A 17,258-nucleotide genomic window follows, 5' to 3' on the forward strand; every position below is an offset into this window, starting at 1 on the left:
ATATCGAACGAATATAGTCGGGATGCTGATGTTTGTTCGTTTAATTTTAGCTGAATAAATTATCAAACATGGATAGTTAACCCATTATATGAGAAATAGTCACCCATATCAACCTATTTGACAAACGAGTCCTAACAATCCATTTTTAGGCTAATGTGTCAAAATTGTTAGATATATTTCCCTTTCAACCCACTCTTGTAAGCCCCTTTTCAAGCATACAAGTTTTAATTCTAAAGCCCATTATTCGAGTCTGGATACATATACTTGATAGTATTCGATCATTCTAAAAACATATTAAAATGGATCATACTATCAGAAGGGCTGATCTTGATCCAGTTTCCACCCGATCCACAGACTTATCAATTCGGTATTATGGCATAAAACAATACATAGCCCATTTCTCGGATTCTGGATTTCTACAACCAATCGATTTTAGTTATATGCATTTCAATTAATTCAATTATTCACAAAGATGGTTGGGTTGATTCGATTAACAATCAACTAACATCTACTACAAACATGAATATATCTAAGCTAATTTCAACCAGTAAATCCAATTATATCTTGAGCCAAATAAGATGCTCGCAATCCTTTTAATTTTTGTAAAATTAAATAAACAAAAACTAAATGTTATTTTGTTATTTAGGTTGTGTGTTGTGACCAACCAACGGAGTCGCGAATGGATGAATTCAGCCGGCTAGCGTCAAGGGAGAAAAATTAAGGGTTTGACTCGCGGCGCAAATGGCTAGCGGACCACAACGGGGCGAGGCGGTGGTGCGAATGACAAAGGATTTGAGGGTTAGGTCCAGTCAGCGCCATATAACGCAATATAATAAAATGAATCTTGATGGTAGATTTAACTACAACACGCAACCTTCTAAAAGTCATAAAAAACAAAAAGTTTTTTTCTTAATAAATTTATTATAATTAGGTTTTTGAAAACTTATTATTATTATTATTATTATTATTATTATTATTATTATTATTATTATTATGCCTCTTTGTCAGGCGTCAGCAGCAGTCATCATCAGATTGCAGCATTGCTAGCTAGGGTTTCACTTCTCTTCACAAATCACAATCACAATCACAATCCCAATCCAAATTGACGGTTACAATTAGGGTTTCACTTCTCCACAAACATCCTTGTTGTATGTTTAATTTATTATCATATAAATTATATAAATAAATGGATGCAACAACTTCATGCTTAGATGATCTCAACACGCTCTCATCTTCATCGTTACCTTCTCAAATCCATCGAAAGTGAGAATCAAACTCTCAATTGCTCTCAATTTTAATTCCGTTTGTTGATTGATCGATCGATCTGTTTAATTAGTGTTGAATTTTGGTATTTGAATTGAATAATTGACGGTTGTATTAGGGATTTAGTGGTTTGATTTTGTTGTGATTCAGAAAATGAAAGTTTGATTTACAATTCGGTTTGAATTTTGAACTCGTGTATTGGATCAAGCTGTTGCATGTGTAATTAGTATGCTTGTTAGGGTTTGGATGTAATTAATGATGTAATTAGCTTAATTTTGCTTACTAGCTATAATTAGTAATGTGGAGGGTGCAAACGAGTCCAGCCGCTCACAAGCTACTCGTGCTCGAATCAATAAAAAGCTTGAAATGAGCCGTACCTTTTCGAGCTCATGCTTGGATAAAGCTCGTTTATTTATCGAGCCTGAGCTCGAGCCTTGTCTTTTTAAGTTTTTGACTTTTATGTATTAATTTCACACTGCATAGATGAGCTCGAGCCGAGATTTGGCTCCTTTAAGGTACTACATGAGCTTGAGGCGAGCTTTGCCTCGTTTAATGTTTTTCTCAAAACATATAAAATAAATAAAAACGTATAGAAATTAATGAAACGAGCTGAGCTGGAGTTCTCGTAAGTCAAAACGAGCCTAGTCGAGCTCGGGATCGGGCTTGACTATGATTGTGCATTTTGATGTGCTTGTTTTATGGTAGTTGTGTTTTGAAGTTATTTGTTGGATATATTTTTTTTAATCTTTGGTAGGTTTCCATGTTGGTATACATGTTAGTTTTTAATTATTGATTGTTAGCATTAGTTTTCTTGTATCGTAGCAACGAGTTAATGAATTATCAGAGTAGTTAGTATAACCATATAGCAGTTACGTCAGTTATATTTCTGTTGCATTCAATTACTTGCTATCATATCTCAACTGCAGTTATTTATAGTGATAGGAATTTGTTTCATTTGCTGGCAAGAAGAGAGATAACTCCCAGAACATCAAGGTGCTTGCCAAGAAGGCAGTGGGGAGAAGTTTATAATAACAAGGATAAGTCACCTGTTAAACCTGAAAGTGAAAGAGTGAGGAATCCAAAAAGTGAACTTCTTTCATGGTACTTAACTACTTTTGTTATGTTTCTATAGTATTTTGATACCTTTGAAGAAAAAAGTTAACTTCTAGCATGATAATTTACCGGTTGTTTGTATGGATTTAGGGTGGAGGCTGAGTCTTTGAGGTGTTTAACAGCCAAATATTGCCCTTTGGTGCCTTCTCCAAGATCAACAATTGCAGCTGCGTTTAGTGCAGATGGAAAAATTCTTGCTTCTACTCAGTATGTTGTCAATAGTCACTGTTTTTGTCTTTGCATGTTTTAATATTATAGTTATTGAAGTCGTTTGATTTCTGAATTATAGTGGTGACCATACTGTTAAAATAATTAACTGTCATACTGGAAAATGTGAAAAGGTGCTGAGTGGTCATCGAAGAACTCCTTGGGTGGTAAGATGCTAAAATAATAATATTTTGATTGATTTATATATGATTAAATATTGTTTAAATCATGTCTCTTGTGTTTGAAATATGTGACAGTGTTTTCTTATGTTGATATACTAATTGTTGTTTAACAGGTCAGATTCCACCCATTGCATCCAGAAATACTTGCTAGTGGAAGTTTGGATCATGAAGTTAGATTATGGAATGCAAATACAACGGCATGCTTAGGGTCGCGTGATTTTTGTAATTTTTGAACTCTGTCTTATATACCCAGAATAACTTATATATGCAAGTATGTATTGTTATATGACCACTATCTGCATCTTTGCTTTGCCACAGACCGACCTATAGCTTCAATTGCCTTTCATGCTGAAGGAGAACTTCTTGCAGTTGCTGCAGGCCATAAGGTCGGTTGATGTGAAATACTTTTAATCCAAATTTTTAAGTTTATTTATAAATAATCAGTATGTTAAATATGATCAACATAATTTTACTATTTTAGACATAATCTAATCTCTTGAATAAATTATCAAAGAATTTTGTTATTTCATTAATAATACATTTTGGGCAACTCTTGACGCATTTTTCTTGTTTCTTTTTAAACTACTTCATAAAAGTCTGTTACATTTTGTTGGAAATAACAGAACCCAAATTAGCCTGTTAACGAATAAGAGATTAAAATTGCTGCATTTAGTTTAAGGTATTAATTGGGAAGTTATTTTGATTTCCAACTTAGACCTTGTATAATGGTTACTTCCCAATTCATCATATTGACATCAGTTTTTTTTAATTATTATTTTTTTTCATTTTCAGTTATATTTTTGGCATTACAATAATAGAGGTGAGCCTGCCACACCTGTTATTGTATTGAGGACGAGACGTTCTCTTCGTGCTGTGCACTTCCATCCACATTCTGCTCCATTATTGTTAACTGCCGAGGTAAGGTTCTTGACTCAAAATGAACAATTTTTTTGGTGAGGGTCAAAACGGGTCAGGTTGACCTGAAACACTTCTATCCGACTTCTATCCGTTCATAAAGAAATGGATCCGGCCTCCGGGAGGTGGGTGTGCATGAAACTGACCAAACAGAACCCGAAACTGACGGTTTGGTTTTATCTTTTTAAATACTGAATTTAAGGTTTGGTTTCAGTTTTGCATGAACTAAAAAGTAAAAACCGATAAAAAATCGATCTGAACCATAAAAACCAACCAGCTCGTGAATAATGAAAAAACAGACGTTTGTTATTGAATGTTTATAATGCAAGTTTTACTTTTTAATGTTAAGTAATTTATAAGAAATTAATAAATGGTATAGCTCAAAAGTTTTAGGCCCAAGTGCTTAATAGTCGATAATCATTAGTTAAATAAAGTTTGAGGCCCAAATTCATTATTTGGGGCTTTATTTATCACCCAAAAAATTTTGAGCCCAGACGACAAAACTGAAATCGAATCGAACCATTGTGATAACTGAAAAAGTCAAAACCAAATGGTCTCAGAAGCCCAAAAAGCGATTTTTGGTTCGTTTTGTGCCTACAACCGACCCACGCCACCCCTAGTTTGCATAAAAAATACACATTGGGAAACTTTTGATGTGTATGACATGTTTTTGCTTTAGTTGATTAATTTATTTTACCCTTTCTTTATGTAAGGTCTTACCACACACTAATTATTTGACTTTGTTTAACAGGTCAATGATCTTGACTCTTCAGATTCTACAATGGCACCTGCAACATCTTTAGGTTATTTGCATTATCCCCCTCCAACTATATATATGAGAAACACACATTCCTTTGATCATTTAAGTTTAGCTGCAGAGTTACCATTAAGGCATGTACCTCTCTTCTGCTCTCATCCTTATCCAAATACAGATTCAAGGCCACAACTACATATTGGCAGCAGGCTTGTTGACCAAGTCAATGGGCCATCAGAATCTTCAGATCGGCTTCAAGTTCTCGCAAATGCAACAGAACTATATGAACAAATGATGGCTTCTTCTGGAGTTGTTAATATGGATATTCCCAATTTGACGCCTAGTCAGGCGGTCGGGTCCATTGATGATTACAGGCAAGCACATTTAGATCGTATGAGGTGGGAGTTAAATTTCATCCAAGGATGGTTGGCGGGCCAAAGTCAAAGTGGCCCTTCGTTGACCACATTGCCACTTGAGTCAACGGAGGGTTTGAACCCAGTGGGACCAGAAAGACAGGGTTGGAGGGATCTTTCTTCAAATGGTGCTTCTACTTCTGCATCACAATATACGGTTGATGAGACAAATGGTGGGAGTGTTAATTTTCCATTAATGAGTCGAATACAGAGTCAACTTTCTGCATCATTGGCTGTGAGTGCTACTGCTGAATTGCCTTGTACTGTAAAGCTAAGAATTTGGCCTCATGATATTAAAGATCCTTGTGCTTCTCTTCAACCTGAAAGATGTCGTCTAACAATACCACATGCGGTACTTTGTAGGTAAGGTTTTAGGGCATTTAGAGTGTCAATGTTTGACCTGTTTACTCAGGGTTGGGTTGGGTCAGTTTGTTCTTTTATCTTTAAACAGGTCAAATGAAAAAAAAGAACAGAAAGAAAAAGCTTAGAAGATAGGAGTCAAACGGGTTGAAAGGGTTGGAAGTCCACAAAAGTAAACGAGCTGGTTGGGCCCTGAGCTTGACTCGTGAGTAGTGTGAGTAGTTTTTTCAAGTTCTGAGCTCGGCTTGTTTATTATATATATTAATTATTTTTATGCATTTACAGTTATTATATAATTTATAGTTACATATATATTTTAATTATAATTTTTATATATAAAAATATTTTTAAACCAGTTTATTTTAGGCTTGAGCTCGTCTAAGCTCGGCTCAGTTCAAGCTTTTACCGAGCCGAGCTCGAGTAGCTTACAAGCAGCTTGGCTTGTTTATATTTCTATCCTAAAGAACAATTTCAAAGCTTAAAATCGTTAAAATCAGTTATTTTAAGAAAATGTGTTCTTGTAATTATTTAGTTTTTGTAATCATATTTGAGCCGTTACTCAACCTGTTCCATTTTTCCCTTCGAGTTGTGTATGCTTTAAAGCATAACTTGTTAAAAGTTAATATCTATTGTTCTGAGGCACATATGATAATCTGGCTATTTACTAATTGAAGTGTAACAGCTCCCCCCCCCCCCCCCCCTTTTATTTATTTTTTTATATCATATGTTGGTTGATTATGCTGCAAAATGATGATGCAGTGAAATGGGGGCCCATTTTTCACCATGTGGGAGATATCTAGCTGCTTGTGTTGCATGTGTACTTCCTCAGTTTGAAGCGGACCCCGGGCTACCAGCCCAACTTCATCAAGAACGGGCTTCAACTTCTCCAACTAGGCATCCAATTTCTGCCCGCCAACTCATGTATGAACTTAGGATATATTCACTCGAAGAGGCAACGTAATATTTCAATTCCCTTTTGTTTATATTTTCACTGTTGAGATGTTAAGAGGTGGCAAATTGGGCGGGGCCGGGCTGGTTGGGTATTGGGTAACCATAATACTTCTTCCCTTCCAATTTTCAAAAGTTAGTTATTAAATAAGTAGTGTTATGATTACAAAAATTAAAATGTAATTAAGATGATTTTAGGAGGTTTTGTGCATAAGAATACACTTTGGGCAATTGGGCGACTGTCGGCCCGTTTAACCCGTTTTTAAGTGATTTAAATTTTATTACCCTACAACCCGCTAAAGATAAGCAATAACTGTTGAAAGTGCCACCTCTAAATTTCTGCTTTAATGGTTATATTTTAATCAGTATTTTTATATCTTATGCAGTTTTGGTTCGGTTCTTATTTCGAGGCCAGTTAGAGCTGCTCATTGTTTAACATCCATCCAGGCAAGTCATTTTCAAGTGTATATCTGAATAATGTTTATTGGTGAGATAATATAATCCTAACCTGTAAGTTTTGTTGAAACTTGTTTGATTAATTGAGTAATAAGTGTTGGATATTTAATAACATGATTTATTAACGATACGGGGTTAATTGATATCTTGTGTTATGATGTGGAGCCATAGATACCCTATTGTTGGTATTTCTCAGCTTTAAAAGCATAAGAACAATATTGATCTTATTTTTATTTTGATTATGTATTTATTCTTTTCTTTCTTTTTTCTTTTTTTTTGTAGTTTTCACCTACTTCTGAGCACATATTGCTTGCTTATGGCCGACGTCACAGTTCTCTTCTTAAAACCATTGTGATTGACGGGGATGCTGCATTATTATCCATTTACACGGTTCTTGAGGTAAATACAATATTTTACACTGATTTCTCTCTCTTTTTTTTCTTATGTGTGTGGCCCCGCCCGCAAATAAATTTGAAACGTTATGTTAACTTTGATCTATGCATTAAAGAGAGAACCATCTATTGTGCAAAACTAAATGAATTATCTAATGATATGATGGATGCATATTGGATTATGGAGTGGTGTTTATAATCTTTGTTATATTCATCAATTACACATTTAAAATTTTTATGGTTCAGGTATATAGAGTTTCAGACATGGAACTTGTGAGTGTGCTTCCAAGTGCTGAAGATGAGGTCAATGTGGCTTGCTTTCACCCCCTTGCCGGTGGGGGCCTTGTTTATGGGACCAAGGTTTGTGTGTTGAGTGCTGACCTGTTTTGACTTTTTCTCGTATCAAAAATCAGTTAAAACATAATTTATATATTTGTAGGAAGGGAAGCTTAGAATTCTTCAATATGACGGTGCTCATGCTCCAAAACCCAATCACAGTTCTCAAGCACAATCTGTTGAGGTAGCACCCTAATACAGATAAAACCTTTATAAACTTGTTATTAATTCCAGAATTACCCCCAAACTAACTGTTTTATATAACAAGGGTATTATAGTAATAATGTCATAAAACCTGTCCGGCACAAATACTTGTAATATGTTGGTGATATAATTGTGTGTTTGATAATGTTGCAGGTTTGGGAATATGCTTTTGAACGTTAAAACATATACAGTGGTATTTCACATCTGAGGTGCGTCTTCAGGTTTTGCCTATTAATCTCTGAACATAATCCTTTTCCCAACCAATCAATTTTTGATAATTGATAATATGATATTGTTTTAGCAAAACAACTCTATTTTGATTTTTGGATATTTGTGTACAGGTTTTAAGAAGTGTTGACTATTAGTCAAACATCTATAATACTTGTATCTCCAAATGAAAAAGGTAACTGAATCCTGTGGCTCAAATTAACCGTACCAATATTTAAATGCGTGATTAACCTTTAGTCAAATACCCATTTAATGGTCACATTACTGCAGAGTTTTGTGATTAAACTCTGACTTTAGTCTTTACGTCAAATACCCACAATACAATTTAATTTAATGGTCTTTACGCATTTAGCCTTTAGTTAAATGCGTAAAGACGCGCTTTGACTTTAGTCAAATACCCACAATACAATTTAATGGTCGCAAAACAGTGCTGTTTTGCGACTAATGTGTAAAGTCGCGTTTGACCTTTAGTCGAATACCCAAAATATATTGTATTAATGGCGAGAGTAGCTTGTAGGTCAAATCCTACTTTTATTTGCTATTATCATTTTGTAAGATGTTAAGGCATAACAAATTGTAAACTATTTTTATATCATTTTAAAGACTTTTTGTGATCCTGATTCCCGAATCCATGTTTCGTTCACAGGACCCATGACCAAACATCCATGCAGACTACTGATATCGAGTGTGGTCCTTTTTTTTTTTTTTCTTTTTTTACCTTTCTTTGTTTCCAGCTTCCATATGTTGAGAGAATTTTGTTTGTATTTACTGTGAAGGTAGTTTACCAACTTGTTGTATACCCAGTGTTTGGATCTGTTGATGTATATTATCAACTATAGTTTGTTAACTTGCACTGTTGTTGAGATTGGTAAAAGATTTCTCGGTGTTGGTCAATGTTTAGGTCAAATCCAATTTATTGATTAGCAAGTCAAACCCAAAGCAACTGTGTTATGAGATACTTTGTTCTACATTAGCTATAGCTTGAAATCATGACTCCTTTTATCCGGTTTTGGCGGCTCCCATGTTGCTCGCAGCTTTACTTTTGATTTGAAAAATTAAGACATGAAATGAACATTCGTTTATAGCCTGTTATGCCAATTTTATTCAAAGTGTTTGTTTTAAACTTATTCGGTTACTGCTTTGTCAAACGCAATATACATTTTATGTACATATATCCAAAGACTCCACACAAACAGATCAAACCAACCAAACCTATAGCACATCGTCTGTTTTGAGATCCGAACAGTTCGGTTTTGTAGGTTTAACCGTTCAGAACTTAGAACCGGCCATGTGTTTTAAGTCTAATACTAATACAAACTACAAACTGACACGTTAAAGAAAGGTAAAGTAAAAAATGTAAGTGTTAAAGCCATCAACCCAAACACTTTTGTTTGCATCCTCTAAAATCATACTTAAAAAAACTCCAAAACACCTTACATAAAAGATAACAAAATAAATACATTAAAACTCTAGTTGAAACAAAACCCAAACAAGGGCAAAAATCCAAACCAACTCTTAAAAGTAAAGCACTAATGTTGACCGCTGATTAGTTGCCAACAAAAAAAGCCATTAGGATCGAAAGCCTTAAAACTGGAAGATGGGACCAGTGTCTATAAAAGCAGAATCAGACGAATAGTCAGTGAACCCTGGATCAAGAGGCTGGTTATCAAACATCCAATCAAACCGATAGTCATATAAGCCGCTAGAGACCGCACCTCCACTGGAATCTTGACCTGTAGGCAAACCCATCCCGTAATCTTTAAAACCCAAACCCACTATAGGGCCCTGAGACTGATTTGCTTGTGAAATATTCTGAGTAGCATCCGAAACCTGAACTAACGGGCTATCTACTTGGGTTTTGGGCTGAACTGGCACTGGCACGGTATAAGTAAACTGACTGCACACGGGTTGGGGTTGAGAAGACGGTGGTGGAAAAACAGGGGGTTGGTAATGCAGATTGGAATTTACATGAGATTGAAAACTCGGGTTTAACTGACTGGAGAATTGCGGTTGGTGTTGGGGTTGATTTGCAGTTAAAGGTGTAAAGGTTTGACTTTGAGGAGGATATGGAACAGAAGCGTTGACCACATTCAGTTGTTGTACCGAACCTACATAATTACTTGACCTAGGAGGATATGGAACAGAAGCGTTGACTGCATTCGGTTGTTGTAACGAACCTACATACTTACTTGACCTAGGAGGACATGGAACAGAAGCGTTGACTGCATTCGGTTGTTGTACCGAACCCACATAATTACTTGACCCGGAAAGCATCCCATTGACTGGGTAGCTGTTCTGCCTAATGGGATTTCCCACATTGCTCCTGTATGAGCTGTACCGGTTTTGCTGTCCCACTGTTGCAGCCCGAAGCGGATGGGTTCGTTTGAAAACAGGTCTGTGAAGCGTAGAGTTTTGATTATACTTCTGCTGAGTCTGATTCACGAATCGAGATAATAAACCTGGATGCAATTGGTTTCTGTGATGATTACCAGGGCCCGGTTTTGGAATCTGAAATACGGGTTGATTAATAACCGGTGGTGGTATGTAAAGGTTAACCGGGGGCGGTTGACTTGCGGGTTGGACGGTTTTAGTACCGCTTCTGGCCTTTTTTCTCTCGAGTACCCAAAACTGGTCTTTATCGGTAGCGTGACAATGGTCAATACTTGAACTGCCGGTGCCCCAATATGCACATGGAGCAAGTGAGTCGCAAACATAACAATAACACTGAAATTTAAGAAAATGAAGGAGATCAAAAGGGTATTATGGTAATTATGCAAGTTTTCCGTTATCGGTTTAAAAGGGTGAAATAAATGCATCTTGAAATAATATTATTTACCTGATTACAGTGGCTTTGATTTGGGGTAGTGGAGAATGGGAACTTGATACAAAGGTGCCTTGAATGAGGATAATCTCGACACGCAACCTACAAAAAGATCAAGAAACATAAATGTCACAGACCGTATATAACTATTTACTGTTTTTTTTATTGTAACTCATTTGTTTATGTGGAATTCATGTTAATCAAATAACACATTCAAATATATGTTTATGCCAGGATGATAGAATAATAAACCTTGACCTGTTTTCATGCAAACGGGTTGAATTGAGTATATTCTTGTGATTTAATTAACATGACTTCTACATGAACAAAATGTTCACAGGAAAAAGAAAACATATATTTATGTGTCTAGATGGTAGAGTCATGATAAACTTCGGCCGTCTTCATGAAATCGGGTCGATCATGGTAACTAATGCAGAATTCAAGTTAATAGAATCACACATCGCAGAAACTAATGTGTGTAGATGCCTAGATGGTAGAGAGAAATTTCGACTCGTTTTCATACCCGTGTGCATGAAACGGGTCAAATCGGGTATATTCTTTCACCAACAGGGTCATCTTTTCATGGCATGTAATTAAGAAACCTTGTTTTGACTGCATTCATCTGCACAAGTACCAAATCAAGCCTCAATCCGGCCATTTTCAGGTACATAATATATAGCACTAATCTTTTCATCATGAATGAATCAAAATTCAAAAAGATCCCCAAAAAAACTAAACTAAAATTGCAAACTCGGACGGAACAAAAAGCACACAAAATAAATATAAAAAAAATGCAAACCCTAATACAGCAATTCATCAACAATATCAAACAAATTAGAGTTGGATGGATCAAAAAGCACATCAAATGAAAAATAAATAAATCAACTGCAAGCCCTAATAAGACAATTCATTAACAAAAATCAAACAAATTAGAGTTGGATGGATCAGGAAATTTTTTTTTTTGCAAACTCTAACAAGATAGTTCATCAACAAAAAACAAAGAAACTAGAGTTGGATAGTCGGATAGATCGAAAGAGCACACATAAAATAATATAAACAAATTTTCAAGCCCTAACAAGGCAGTTCATCAACAAAAACCAAACAAATTAGAGTTGAAGAAATAACAAAAAATAAAAATAACAACTAAAACTGCAAACCCTAACAAGGCAATTCATCAACAAATATCAACAAGTTACAGTTGATTAATCAAAAATCACCAAAAAAATTTTTTGCAAACCCTAACAAGGCAATTCATCAACAAAAATCAACAAATTACAGTTAGATTAATCAAAAATCACCAAAAAAATTTTTTGCAAACCCTAACAAGGCGATTCACAACAAATTACAGTTGATTAATCAAAAATCACCCAAATTTTTTTTTGCAAACCCTAACAAGGCAATTCATCAACAAAAATCAACAAATTACAGTTAAATAAATCAAAAATCACCCCCAACAAAATTTTGCAAACCCTAACAAAGCACTTCATCAACCAAATGATGATTCAAAAATCACCCAAAAACAAAAAAAATCACAAACCCTAACAATCCATTTCATCATCTAAAACTGCAGACAACAAACCAATACAATGAAAAACATCTAACCTGTCCTTTCTCACCCACAACAACTATCTCATCCTCATCACCACCACCACCACCACCACCACCAGTATCATCCTTCTTTACTTCCACATCCGCATTCGGATCCTTATCAAGCACCACACACTCATCATCATCATCCACCACTTTCACCTTCTTCTTCTTCTCACTCTCCTTCACCACCACCACCACTTCATCCGAATCATCACCCAGCAACTCATTCAACCAATTACCACCGCTACCCTCTTCATCTGAACTTATATCCAACACCGCACTGCTCTTCCGATCCATCCAAATCTTTCATCCAAGACTTCAACTTTAGGCCTAAATTGAGTGATTTGAAATGGGTTTGGTGTGAAATTGAATAAAGACTACTTGTGTACGGCTGACTGTGAATCATACAGAGGATCGTCGGTACCGAGTAGCTGAGTCGGACTTAGTTGGAGGAAACAAAGCAAAGCTTGACGCGCACGGTTAGGGTGGACTCACCGTTTATTTTAATCATAATAATAATAATAATAATAATAATGGGTTAGCTTACAAAAGGAAGTATAGTTTTTGTAGGAATGATAAAAAGTAATCTTGTACATTGATTTTGAATATGGAGGGTTGAGATTAGTTTAGGGAGAAATCAAGTGTGAACACAAGGTAAAGGGCATAAAAGGAATAACACATTTGTTGACTTTCTCTCTCCACATGCAAGACACATGCCAAATTCCCCCATCATTTTAAAATGTCCATAACTTTTTTTACGACGTTTTTATTGAAAAACAAAAACAAATTCACCATAATAACGAGTGTCTTTTTATCTTTCATATGAGTACCATATTGTTATATAAAATTTAAAAAAAGTTAGTGGGTTTTTTACAAATTGTGTTTTACCAAATTGTGTTTTACAAAATTGTGTTATACAATAGTATTTTTAATTGTATTTTTTTTCCATTGTGTTTTTTTAATTGTATTTTTTACATTGTGTCATACATTTGTGCTTTTTATTGTGTTTTTTTCATTGTGTTTTTTACATTTTGTTTTTCGTTGTGTTTTTCATTGTGTTTTTCCGGACTTTTCTGGTGAGGTGGTGGCGGTGGAGTGGTGGTGGTTGTAGAGAGTAAATATGTAATTGGGTTTTATGTAAGTCAGTTTTTGAAATTAATGTAAGTGGGTTTTTGAAATTAAGTTAAGTGGGTTTGATATTTAAGTGTTAGACTAAAATACCCTCCTTTTTAGCCTTCTTAGGAAAATCAAACTTCTTATTTAAACCTAACCCTAACACTAATAATAATAATAATAATAATAATAATAATAATAATTTGACTTGTTCAAACTTGTTGGGCCGGGTACAGTGATTATCTGGCCCGTTAGTCACAACCCAAATTAAATTGTTAGTTGACCCATTAAAATAATAGTTGACCGTAGAAAAAAAAATAAGCAGATCACTTTCTATTTTTCTCATATTTTCTCATGCCCAAAGGCACGATGGTACGATGAGATAAAACTTATTCAGTTCAAGGATCCAACTAGTGAATGACACTTACTCGTCTCTACCATCATCACCCGGTGTCGCTGAAACTAAATGATGAGGGTAGAAATCGAACATGGGTCATGTGGAACACCAAATTACTATCTTACCACTCTACCACCAGCTCGTTGGCCTCCAAGGCCGGCTCAACCTCTTTAGGGGTCTAAAAGAATGTCTAAAACCGAGGCCTTATTGTAACAAAGTTATCTTGCTTTCATTAAAAAAAAATCAAGATGTTATCATTGTTGTTTGCGAATACAGAAGTATTGTAGTTCTTCACACCTTTTTTGACCTGATTCAGATTATACTTCGCTCAAATCATACACATTAATCCAAATCCCAAATTGCTTATGTATAATTATTAATTTTGTTTTGAAAATTATGAGCTTCAGGAAATAAGGGTCTAAAGCCCTAACTTCATTTCGGTGTTTCTAGAGATGACCATGTTGGCCTCATAAAAGTTTATCCAACAAAAATTTGAACAATATTTTGAACTTTTGACGTTAACTTGATATTAGTGTATGCTAAACTTAAATATGAAAAGAAGCCACAAATAAAATCACCACCACTTGATATTAGTGGTGGTGGTTGTAGAGAGTAAATATGTAATTGGGTTTTATGTAAGTCAGTTTTTGAAATTAATGTAAGTGGGTTTTTGAAATTAAGTTAAGTGGGTTTGATATTTAAGTGTTAGACTAAAATACCCTCCTTTTTAGCCTTCTTAGGAAAATCAAACTTCTTATTTAAACCTAACCCTAACACTAATAATAATAATAATAATAATAATAATAATAATTTGACTTGTTCAAACTTGTTGGGCCGGGTACAGTGATTATCTGGCCCGTTAGTCACAACCCAAATTAAATTGTTAGTTGACCCATTAAAATAATAGTTGACCGTAGAAAAAAAAATAAGCAGATCACTTTCTATTTTTCTCATATTTTCTCATGCCCGAAGGCACGATGGTACGATGAGATAAAACTTATTCAGTTCAAGGATCCAACTAGTGAATGACACTTACTCGTCTCTACCATCATCACCCGGTGTCGCTGAAACTAAATGATGAGGGTAGAAATCGAACATGGGTCATGTGGAACACCAAATTACTATCTTACCACTCTACCACCAGCTCGTTGGCCTCCAAGGCCGGCTCAACCTCTTTAGGGGTCTAAAAGAATGTCTAAAACCGAGGCCTTATTGTAACAAAGTTATCTTGCTTTCATTAAAAAAAAAATCAAGATGTTATCATTGTTGTTTGCGAATACAGAAGTATTGTAGTTCTTCACACCTTTTTTGACCTGATTCAGATTATACTTCGCTCAAATCATACACATTAATCCAAATCCCAAATTGCTTATGTATAATTATTAATTTTGTTTTGAAAATTATGAGCTTCAGGAAATAAGGGTCTAAAGCCCTAACTTCATTTCGGTGTTTCTAGAGATGACCATGTTGGCCTCATAAAAGTTTATCCAACAAAAATTTGAACAATATTTTGAACTTTTGACGTTAACTTGATATTAGTGTATGCTAAACTTAAATATGAAAAGAAGCCACAAATAAAATCACGGGAGCGTCCTCATCTAAATCTCTATTAATGCCCCCCCCCCCCCCCCCCCTCCCCCTTAAATTCTTGGAATAAGGTATCTTCCTCTTCCTATATTAATAAACAAAGATGATGACGTCTAGCTGTTTTAACCATATTTAATTTTAAATTAAAATTTCATCATAATCTTTTAATTTCTCTTTCCCTTAATCCATGTTATCTATGGGTCATGAGTGAAAATGATTTGATCAATGAGTTATATTTCAAGATATTATGCTCATATTAATGATCATTTACAAGAATCTAATACCAATAATATAATTATGCACAATTTATATCTTACTTTTTATTAAAGAAGTTAACATTTTTTTTAACAATAAGATCTTGTGAATTCAAGTTTGAATTATAGAAAGCTTCTCATTTCATATATATAAACTTTTAGTTTGCTATTTAATTTAAATTTTCAATTAATGCGATTATTTAATTTTGATCTTTAATTTAATTTTCTAAACGTTGTTATTCTAAAAAAATTACATTAAAACCTTGATTGATTATACCAAAAAAATTTAGAATTCTACAATTCATATCTTTGCTAAAAGTTATAAATCTGAAATTTTTGTTTTTTTGAAAACCGTCAGTTTTTTTTTTTTTTAATTTCATAAATATTTATCACATAATCAATTTCAACAATACAGATCTTACACTACTAATAAAAGAAAATGTTGATGCTTAGGTGTCAAGCCTACATTCACTTCTAGCCTAATTTACCATCGTAATTCCTAATCCATGGATGACGAGTCAATAACATTTTGTCAATTGAGTTATAATATAGCTTGGTGAATTGCATTAATTATTCCAATGTTTATAACCGCCACAATTATAATCACCCTTCAAGAAAAATTGATTTTAAATATAATCAATTATTGTGTTGGTGGTGGTTTTTCAATACTACAGAAAGTATATGTTAATTTAGGTGTGCATATATGTTTTTTGATGACATTATGCTCTAGATTATCGTCTATATGCACACTGACCATCATCTTTTAAATATTGTTACACGATAAATTACATTAAGTTCATATTTTTCATCATGTGCAGTACACGTGGTGAAACATGAAAAAAAATGCATTTCATAAGTCGTGAAACATAAAAAAAAAATCTAATTAATAAGTCGTTTACTTTGTACCGTACATTAACTTACAATGTTAAATGAGACCTTAAAATGATGATTTACAAATTTGAAATTACTTCTTTGCATACAACATTTGTATCACATGTTGTGTTTAATTTATGTCATTTATTTTAAGAATCACAATTAAACCAACGGGCCTAATTTATGTCATTTATTTCTACCTTTAATTTTGTTTTTTCCTTTAAAATAACATACATTATTTATTTTTATCATTTAATAAATTTCGTGTAATGCACGGGTTAAAAACGGGTAGATAAATAAAACTAAATCATTGTTCCATCCCATGCCTAGTTAAGGAAAGTAGTTCCCAATATATATATAGATCTACCATGACTAGTTAAGGAAAGGTTTATCACCTACATGGCTACATCTACAAAGCTCTATTTCTTCATACAATATTGGGCCTGGGAGGTACTTATATTTATCACAATTACAAATTTATAAAATAAATACCAAGTACTTAAACGCTTCCTATATACCCTTTGCTGGTAACAATGAAACTGACGCAAAGGAAGGGTCACGTGCATGACATGCCGCGTTTTCTGGCTTTGCAAGTTCACATCATTCATTGGCCGGCCCCCAATTGCTGTCTTTTCAAGTTCACATAAAAGAAAAACTGAAAGCAACTTTTCTATCTTTAAAAATAAAAGTAAGATTTGTCTACCTCTAACTTTTCTTAAACCCTAGTCAACTTACAGATAACTTTAGTTACATGTGGGATATACTGGGTATGATTGTTATTGTTGTTGTATCAAAAGAAGGGAAAAGATTTATATTTAAGCAAATTATTAAAAATTAATTTTAGAAAAAGAG

General features: G+C 34.2%; 2 protein-coding genes across 2 annotated transcripts; one reads left to right on the forward strand and one right to left on the reverse strand.

Moving 5' to 3' along the window:
* The first annotated feature begins 1,098 nt into the window (after window positions 1–1,098).
* On the forward strand, window positions 1,099–8,022 carry LOC143610066 (uncharacterized). Its single transcript, XM_077084643.1, has 14 exons — window positions 1,099–1,263; window positions 2,200–2,364; window positions 2,467–2,583; window positions 2,666–2,750; window positions 2,879–2,987; window positions 3,084–3,151; window positions 3,558–3,683; window positions 4,432–5,210; window positions 5,967–6,164; window positions 6,542–6,602; window positions 6,894–7,010; window positions 7,250–7,363; window positions 7,443–7,523; window positions 7,697–8,022. The coding sequence occupies exons 1-14, from the start codon at window positions 1,187–1,189 to the stop codon at window positions 7,721–7,723; spliced, it is 2,124 nt and encodes a 707-aa protein (XP_076940758.1). The 5' UTR covers window positions 1,099–1,186; the 3' UTR covers window positions 7,724–8,022.
* A 1,333-nt stretch (window positions 8,023–9,355) lies between these two features.
* LOC143610063 (uncharacterized) lies at window positions 9,356–12,479 on the reverse strand. The gene is made up of 3 exons (XM_077084642.1): window positions 12,195–12,479; window positions 10,608–10,694; window positions 9,356–10,495 (listed from the first exon to the last, which is right to left on the reverse strand). Exons 1-3 carry the CDS (start codon window positions 12,477–12,479, stop codon window positions 9,356–9,358), a joined length of 1,512 nt encoding a protein of 503 aa, XP_076940757.1.
* Window positions 12,480–17,258: the final 4,779 nt, after the last annotated feature.

Source organism: Bidens hawaiensis, unplaced genomic scaffold (assembly GCF_021521415.1).
Source record: "Bidens hawaiensis isolate Kalapana, Puna unplaced genomic scaffold, B.hawaiensis_p1.1 tig00023652_1, whole genome shotgun sequence".
Taxonomy (NCBI): Eukaryota; Viridiplantae; Streptophyta; class Magnoliopsida; order Asterales; family Asteraceae; genus Bidens; species Bidens hawaiensis.

Bases quoted from the DNA above. Each gene is read 5' to 3' on its own strand.
- LOC143610063 (XM_077084642.1), bottom strand. From the start codon at position 12,479: ATGGATCGGAAGAGCAGTGCGGTGTTGGATATAAGTTCAGATGAAGAG. The intron at 10,695-12,194 runs GTTAGATGTTTT...ATCTTTTTGTAG, and splicing joins TTGTGGGTGAGAAAGGACAG to GTTGCGTGTCGAGATTATCC. The intron at 10,496-10,607 runs GTAAATAATATT...CTTAAATTTCAG, and splicing joins ATCAAAGCCACTGTAATCAG to TGTTATTGTTATGTTTGCGA.
- LOC143610066 (XM_077084643.1), top strand. From the start codon at position 1,187: ATGGATGCAACAACTTCATGCTTAGATGATCTCAACACGCTCTCATCT. The intron at 1,264-2,199 runs GTGAGAATCAAA...AGTTATTTATAG, and splicing joins CCTTCTCAAATCCATCGAAA to TGATAGGAATTTGTTTCATT. The intron at 7,524-7,696 runs GTAGCACCCTAA...ATAATGTTGCAG, and splicing joins CTCAAGCACAATCTGTTGAG to GTTTGGGAATATGCTTTTGA.